The 8,612-nt window shown below is 38.0% G+C and overlaps 1 protein-coding gene across 1 annotated transcript; it reads right to left on the reverse strand.

Moving 5' to 3' along the window:
- Positions 1 to 3,125: 3,125 nt before the first annotated feature.
- On the reverse strand, positions 3,126 to 7,304 carry LOC113772985 (glutamate receptor 2.2-like). The gene is made up of 5 exons (XM_027317498.1): positions 6,997 to 7,304; positions 5,216 to 6,534; positions 4,762 to 5,074; positions 4,201 to 4,589; positions 3,126 to 3,967 (listed from the first exon to the last, which is right to left on the reverse strand). The coding sequence occupies exons 1-5, from the start codon at positions 7,283 to 7,285 to the stop codon at positions 3,419 to 3,421; spliced, it is 2,859 nt and encodes a 952-aa protein (XP_027173299.1). The 5' UTR covers positions 7,286 to 7,304; the 3' UTR covers positions 3,126 to 3,418.
- Positions 7,305 to 8,612: the final 1,308 nt, after the last annotated feature.

Genomic DNA, 8,612 nt, shown 5'->3' on the forward strand with positions numbered 1-8,612 from the left:
GTATAAGTCATCTGGAGACATTCGAACAAAGTAAGAGCTCTTAGTATGGGAAAAGCCTTGGCCCTCTGCAGTAAAGGATATAACAGGCACATGAGCCCTTGCTCCAAGTTCTACAACAAATGCAGATTCAGTCAACGACTCTGGCACCAAAACACCATGCACTTCCTCATTCTTCAGCAATTCTAGAACTGCAATTAATTCACAAACAGAAATTCTAAAGCTGCATTTTATTCACAAAAAATGGGTTTCTATCTATACGTTTAGTAAACACTATTCTAAAATTGGATTTCATACTTTGAATAGATTGTTGATTATGTTCAATCAAGGGTAGAAAACAAACCTCTGATATTCTTTGTCTGTTTACCTATCTTTTGTTTTTGCACTTCATCACCAGTTTTAGAAGAAAACAAACCAATTTGTGACATTACATCCATCAACTGTGTCCTGAAATTGCTGTGAAAACCAATTATAAATATGATCTAAATTCTGCCTAATGAATGAGCTTCTTACATGAAGAGAACTCTAGAAAGATAGCTGGCATGGACACCATGACCGACATAGCAAGTCAAGTAAAAGCCGCATTGAAATGATTATCCATAACGACTATATTACAGAAAATTTGAAATAAAATGCAAAAAGGATTTGGGACAGGATTTGCATCTTTTTTAGTTAGTGGCATACTATCTTTAAAATGGACAAGACTTCACGATTTTAAAAAACTTGCTTAATTTGTCTTCTGAGGGTCAATATAGCTTGAGTCAGTTACTTCCCACCTCACTGGTGGAAACGAAAGAAATAGTAAGCAAGCAACATCTTTTAACAAGCTAAGTAAGAAATCTTTTATTAACCTGAAAGATTCAACCGCTGGCAATAATTCAAAATTCAAAGAAAATGAACTAGTACCACCTGCAGACGCCACTCCAAACTCCCCCTTGGCATTCTTGCGGTGGAGAGATAACCTTGTTTGATAATTTGAATGAACTGAATAGAAGTCTGAATGTGCCATCGACAAGCACAAGTCTAACATGGCTCCCATGGGTGAATCCAAATCAAGAACTACACCAATGCGGATGGAAGAATAAGTTGATGACAGTCCAGTTTCATCCGTATCATTACTCGAATCAACTAGAGACGTGAGGGAAAGCAAGAAAACAAGGGCAAACAAAAGAAGGCTTTTAATAGCCATTGCTGGAAGCATCTTAAAGGAATGCATGCTCTGAGCTATTAAAAGGATTCTGAAGAGAAACTTCATGGCAGCAAAAGAGGGCAAGGGAAGACTTGAGTAGCAAGATAAGCAGAAAATATCTCAAGATTGAAGCTATTTATATAGCGAGGGACAATGTCAAATCAAAAACCAGTGTTCTACTGTTAACTAAACTGGAAAGGAATTCAACAATGTGTGGAAACTCTAAAGCTTGAAATGGTCATTGAAGTTGTACATGAAGGTGACAGGAAAGGATAAATATGTCTATGGTTAAAACTTATGCTCAAGGGGGATTTCCAGGAAACACCCAGCCAAGAAGTATATTTACTACTTAGTACCGTATCAAAGAGGGAGCTAGGTAGCTAGACAATGAAAAGGTAAAACGATTTAACAATACAGCCAAGGTTATTTGAGCTTTTAGAATAAAATAACACCCAAATCAGTGTGAACCGTAGTAAATGATTCAAGTAGTGTTTTTGGAGACATTCTGCAATACTATATCTGTTTTTTATTAGCATCCAAAATGTCTAGGCATTACATTGGAAGTATCAGTGTTCATACTCTATCTGTGGAGAATATTCCCAACTCGATCTCCTTTGGCCTAGTTCATGGACTAACTCTTGATGCATAGAAGATTCTCCTTCTCCTCGTTCTTCTTTATATAAGACAGATCCAAGAACTTAGGTTCTCCTGCACAATCCGACATCTCCATCTCCTAGTGAAGTTTCTTTTATGTATTCCTTGTCTTTCCGCTTTTGTTACCAATGGTAGCATGAGTGCAATTGGCGGATGATTAGTAATCAAACTAGCTAAGAGCAGAATAGCCGGATCATTTGCAAGTCCATCATAGAAATCCCGTTTAACCATTCAAAGAACCTTGATTTTATGAATATACTAATGAGCATTGTAACCATTATTAATCCAACCTTTTCTGCAGTTGGCACAGACATGTTAGTAATTAATTTCTTGCATATTGTGGTATTTGTTACCACCATTCAAAAGAATTTCTCCCATTGTTAGTCTTGTAAAACTAGAATAACAACAAAATCATCGAAGGCAACAATGGCATTTTTAATGGCCGAGCTCTGGACTGTTGTGGACTAAATAAATCACCAAAGTTTGACTTAACGGAATAAGGTAGTTTGTCACAATCCTTTACTTAAAAGTGGATGTCATGCCCCATCAACCTTCTTGTATCTTTCCATGTATATCACGAATTGACTAGCCAAATTTTTTTTCTTAATCTAAATGCTAAGAGTCTCTATTAAGCAAAATGTACTTTTGCGTGAAAACTGAGAAGTCTAAAATCTTGGAGTTAACCTGGCCACCAAAACCAAGCTCAAGATTTGGCTTGCTCCCATAAACCATAGGCCTCTTTCTTCATGACACTGAAGACGAACAATCTTCCAGCTTCCACAATGATGTATTCTTGACATGGTTGATGGAGAGGAAGAGAATCCAAGACTAGAGAGATGGAGGAGGAGGAAGGGGGGGGGGTGGAAGATGTTGAAGAAAGGAAAAAAGTTAAAAACAAAGTGGGTGCTTCAAGGGCGTGACTTACATCGGACAGGTGAACTGGCGCCTTCAGGTTTCAGTGGAAGAAGCCGTCGTCACATTACATGGTTGAGTATAACGCCTTTTAGTGAGTACTTTGTGAGACCCCAATTTCGGAGTCCGTACATCCTGACAAATCTGAAAATTTACCTGTGTACCAATAGGTGCACTTCTACATTCCTTTAAAGAAGGATGCCCCAACCTTAGCGTGATTATTTGGTATTAAAGGAACAGCATCCATGTTTTTGACATAAAAAATGCTTGGACGCTTTCCTAGATCATATGTGAATCAGTATGGATTTCCTGCATAGAATAGGGAAAAAAGGAAAGACTAAATAAAGTAAATTTACAACTAGAAGCTGGAATATGAATCAACTTAATCTACAATATGTTCCTGTTGTTAAACATATAATCGAACCCAAATAAACAAAAAATAAAAAATCATGTAGATCCCCTCATCGATTCACAGACAGGCGAACCAAAGCTTAGTAACTAGCTAAAATAAAAATCGATGAACCATAAGGAATAGCTTCATGCAACATGTTCAGCCCTCTAAGTTGTGACTTGAATAACTTTTTTGCTCAAAAAGCACCAAAGAAGCCCGAGACAAACATTCAGATTATATCCTACTTGCTGAAGTTTTTACATGCTTCTAGTACTTCATGAACTGATCTGTCTTGCAGAAACAGCAATGTCTCTTTGCTCAGACTCAGTTTCATTTGCTTGACCATCTGTAGCTGAAATGTCCGCATTTCTTTGCTCAGATTCACGGGCAGGTGCGCCTGGTCCAGACGAATCATCTAAATTTAGCCTATCAGAGTCATCAGGCCCTTGTTCCTTTTCACTGGATGAATCTCCACTGCGATCAGGATTGGCTGTCGAGTTAACTTTTGGTTCGTTCCCCCTGAATGATAGGAAAATGGAACATCTGTGGTGATAGTACCTGACCCTTTCAGTCAGCTTTTGACCAACTGAGGTCTCAGAGCAGAACAATGCAAATAACAGAGCTGAGGCTACTATAATAAAAAGTCCTCCAAAATCAAAAGTTGTTAAACTCGGGCTTTGCTTGTTGACTGAATCACTTTGATTAAAAGGGGAATACTTAGGTCCAAAATTCCTTTGCTCAATTGCATTCATATTTTCATCTTCTGTCACTGATAGGATTGCTCTTGAGAAGTTAACAACTAGTGGAGACTTCAAAGGGAACGCCTGGAGAAACATTGTATGATATTTTCAAGTATAAATATAGAAGTTGTCGTACAGAAATAAAGAAACACATGTCAATGCACACAATTCCAATTTCTCAAGCAATAAAATCTGTATATAAAAGTTCACATCTTATATTGTACAAATGCTTCTGAGCATGTGACTGTGTTGAAGCGTGCTCATATACTGTCCTATTATACCTGGATGGAACACACAAAGAGGGAGGGAGAACTTACAAAGCCAAATCCATCTGTCCTGAATGTAGTGCCTACTATTTTATAGTCGGAGTCGTATCGATCAAGAAACAGCTTCATATAAGGGATTTCATCAAAGATGGCATCAATTCCTCCATTTTCGCTCCCCTTATTCATGGCATAATGATATTCCTCAATAGTTGAGTATTCCTTGATCTTTGACTCATTAACATGGAGACGATCTACCAAGAAATCTTTCGTAAAGCTGCCTTTTTGGATGCCGATGTAATAGTCATTTGAAAATCTGAAATCTAGCTGATCTACTGTGAAAATTGCTGATAGATTTGCGGTGTAGCTCTGCATCATGATATAAGCCATTAACAACCACACTACCAACACAAACCTCGACCAGTGGCTGGCAACCATGTTTTCTGTCGGCAGCAGAACAGATAATATTACTTGAGTTGATTGCTCAATACTTACTATTCATTTATATGTAGAAGATAGGAAAATACTAATCTCTGCAACTTCTACAACATTTATACTGGTCAAGGAACAACACATATAGAAAATTCATTAGAAAACGTGTCAAGGAGAACTTACTTTCAGGGAAAGCAAGAATAGAAATTGGAAACCAAAAGAGAAATCCAAATTTCTGATTATTTGTTTCAGCAGAATCAGACTTCTCATTTTCTCTATGCTCCAAAAGCCTGAGTACTATCCCAATGAAAATGCAGGTGCTGATAATCGTCAGCCAAAGATCCCACCTAAAAGGTTTTACAAAACTCCACATGTCTTTCCCCTTTTTATTTTTTACCACCAAAACAGTTCCTGATTCAGAGTATGGCAATGTAAAGTCAACATATCCTGCTCGGTCAGCCAAAATCGTTATGTCTCCCACAGCTATATCAAAAGCCTGTTGCAGCGTCAAAAGAAAGAGAAAGCAATATCAGATTGATGCTACACTGGTTCTCTGTAAGTCTATCACCAAGCAAACAGTTCTTAAAAGCAAAGAGAAAATCTAGAAACAAACACGCAGAAATGAGAAGAAACCAACCTTGCCTACATTGTGAAGAAGATCATTGTAAGTTCCATTACCGAATCCACTTTCATTTGTAAAAGGGATGATCTCACAATCAACACTAAAATTCAGCTGCGCCATTACAGCACGGAATATATCTAGTGAATAACCAGTGATCTTAGTCTGGTTTGGAAGATTGTCTGGAACATTGACAAATTCAGTGAAACCATATTTCTTGGGGACCCCTACTCTTAATTTCTGAATAGCCACTCCTTTTGGCTGTTTTACTGAATCTCCAGGCCATATAATGGTCTTTAGTTCCTTTATGGAAGTTGAATATGATTGTCTAGTGCTTGAAGACAATTTTGGCATAATTCCTTGATCAGGTGTCCAGTAACCAATCGTTTTATCCCCTGTTTCAAACACATTGAATATCTCCAAGGATGAAGCCTTCAGCTGCCCATCAATTAAGTAGAACTCTCCAGTCAAGCCTTGAAATGTTATGGTCTGGAGTTCTCTTAAAAGTTTTGGGCCAATTTGAGAGATTTGTACACCGAACATGTCACTTCCACTCTTGCTGTTGTTGATATCCAAGAAGACAGGGTTTACTGGTCCAATAGTTTCTACTGCCATTGCCAGTGCCCAAACCGTATCATATGCCCACAAACCATACACATTTAGCTCTCTCCCTGTACTTTCAGGTTTCATCAGAAGCATATTCTTTTTCCACCTATTTCTGAAATTGTCTAGATTCTTTGTCTTAGGTACATGAGTCCTTAGACCTAAAACACCTTCCATGCATTCAATGGCAGCAGAATCTATAGAGTTCAAGGAGTTGCCTAAGCTATCAGTGACAAGCCAGGCATATCCTTCACTCATCATGTCCGCCTTTTTGGCAAGAAGAAATAGCCTAGACCCAAGTACAGCATTCATATGCACTAAGAAGACCCTAGTTTGCATTTTCTTCAATTTTTTCAGTTCGTTCATGATGTGACGGTCTTCAGCTAATTTTGAGATGGCAACCGCGTGTGCAAGCTGGATATCAGCATCTTGGAATGCTTTATTCAGCATAGACAGAAACCGAGTAGCATAATTAGTATCTTGATACAAAACGACTGCTTCATGCCATTCAAATCCTTGGCAGATGGAAGCAAAAGCTTTTGCTTGGTCTAAGTCATTTGGTGCAGGTCGAATGAAGTAAGGGCTTGGTGTATAGGAAAGAGAACCGCCTCTATCAGTAAAGGATATTACAGGGACATGAGCTTTCCCTCCAAGTTCCGTTACTAATTTACCTTCTGTCCATGTTTGAGGCCCTAGAATACTATGCACTTCTTCATTCTTTATCAGTTCAAGGACTGCATTGCATTTGAAGAAAACAAAAAATTAGTCATCGTGATCTTAATTTCTTGGCCATAATAGTATTTTACCTTTTTATTGATACTAACTTTGATCTAAATAGCCACCCCTGCCATTATCATCTTTTTCACACTTTTCAGTTGTAGTGTTATCGATAAATTTCACACTTACAATAATTTTGACCATGACATTGAAGATGCCATTTCAAAATACTTAAATCAGCAAATAAATATGTTACAAGGGGACATTAGATTTGACTTTTTGATTATCAGCATCAGAAAGGACCTTCAATGCATATTCTTCTACCTTAAGCAGTATATTACAGCAGTAAATAAAGAAAAGAAGGATATATGACAGAAAGATGATACAGACCACAATTTACTTTGCATGTGCTAAATGGAGAGTTCTAGCGGAAATGATGAAACAGCAAGTTTTAAAAACGAAATGCACATAGATAAAACCTGCAGATGTCATATGGAAATCATTGTGAGCATATTTCCTGTGGATATCCAGTCTTGTTCGATAATCTGCATGCGTGGCATAGAAATCCCAATGTGCCATTGAAATACATACATCTATCATGGCCCCCATGAAAGAATTGGAATCAAGAACAGCACCAATGCGGACCGAGTAATGCGTTGGTGCTACTGTTCCATTTGACCCATCTCCAGCTGCAGCAGCAGCGCCCATTTTGCACGCAAGGTAGAAAAGGAAGCAAGCTACAGAAACAAACCCTTGAAATCTAATCATTGTGAATTTGTAATTCCTCTTAAGTCCTAACACGGTAGGCAGCAATGCGGACTGAGTAATGCGTTGGTGCTACTGGTCCATTTGACCCATCTCCAGCTGCAGCAGCAGCGCCCATTTTCCACGCAAGGTAGAAAAGGAAGCAAGCTACAGAAACAAACCCTTGAAATCTAATCATTGTGAATTTGTAATTCCTCTTAAGTCCTAACACGGTAGGCTATTCTGAACTCCTGGCCAGTTTGATAGCTGTTTCTCTTTTGATCTAGGTATCTGATACCAAAATGTATTAGCCCTGTAAAGGATAATGGTTTACCTAATAGTAGCTATATTTATTTGAAGAACTTTGACTTTGAAAGATTGTATACTTTTCCTTGAGGAAGAATGACTGAGTGAAATAGTCATGGATTACATGGATCTAGCTATGAGAAGTTTGAGTAGTCCAACTTGACTGCAAGAAGCAAATGAGAGCAGCACAATGACGAAGCTACTTAGAAACTGATTGCTTAGCAAACACAAAGTTGCTTAGAACATTCAGAGAGTCAGGTCAGGACCTGGGAAAGTAAATTGGTCAGATAAATTGCTAACATGAATCAAGAACAAGTTAATTTAAAGGGACGGATAAATGCTTTATATAAAATCTTGAATTCTTGGAAATCACTAGCCAAGAGATATCTCAAGTTGTTGAGAAGCCCTTGATCTAGTGACTAAGGTTGAAAATCTTGGGATTTTAGAAATTAAAGGCCTTAGATTCAATTCCCCTCTCCTCCCACCTCGCTTCTTAAATCCGCGCAATAATACGTCCCACCAATCAAATTTTGCACAGTAACACGCAACCTTGCTAGAAGAGTTGCTATATAAGATATTTTCTCTATCTTTCTGTGGAAATTCACCATAGAATTAATTGAGGTTGAGAGATGATATTGAAGTAAATTATGAAGGATGCCACGATCTTCAAATAGTAAATTCATTCATTCGGACTAAGTGATAAGACAGGGTATCAAAGTTGACTCTAGTGATTGTATCCAAAATTTTGTTCCGGACGCCACGCGACAAAAAATAAAAAATAAAAAATAATCTCAATATCAAGTCTCCCGTAGTTCTGCGGGTACAGTTCTGCAGGTGGATACCTAATAATTAGCAGCCGACGACAGAAGCAAAAAGTTAAACACCTGCTTGCAGTTGACTTAATAATCTTGCTTCTTGTCAACTTTGATTTCCTGGGTAAAAGTGCAGCAGCTAAGCGAGTAATGGAAAAGAAACTTTCAATATAAGTAACTAATGGTAGTGTGTGTTTTATGTACAGTTACCTTCTTTTTAAGTATTTATCTTC

Source organism: Coffea eugenioides, chromosome 6, assembly GCF_003713205.1.
Source record: "Coffea eugenioides isolate CCC68of chromosome 6, Ceug_1.0, whole genome shotgun sequence".
Lineage (NCBI taxonomy): Eukaryota > Viridiplantae > Streptophyta > Magnoliopsida > Gentianales > Rubiaceae > Coffea > Coffea eugenioides.

Bases quoted from the DNA above. Each gene is read 5' to 3' on its own strand.
- LOC113772985 (XM_027317498.1), bottom strand. From the start codon at position 7,285: ATGATTAGATTTCAAGGGTTTGTTTCTGTAGCTTGCTTCCTTTTCTAC. The intron at 6,535-6,996 runs GTTTTATCTATG...AATGCAATGCAG, and splicing joins TTTCCATATGACATCTGCAG to TCCTTGAACTGATAAAGAAT. The intron at 5,075-5,215 runs GTTGGTTTCTTC...ACGCTGCAACAG, and splicing joins TTCTTCACAATGTAGGCAAG to GCTTTTGATATAGCTGTGGG.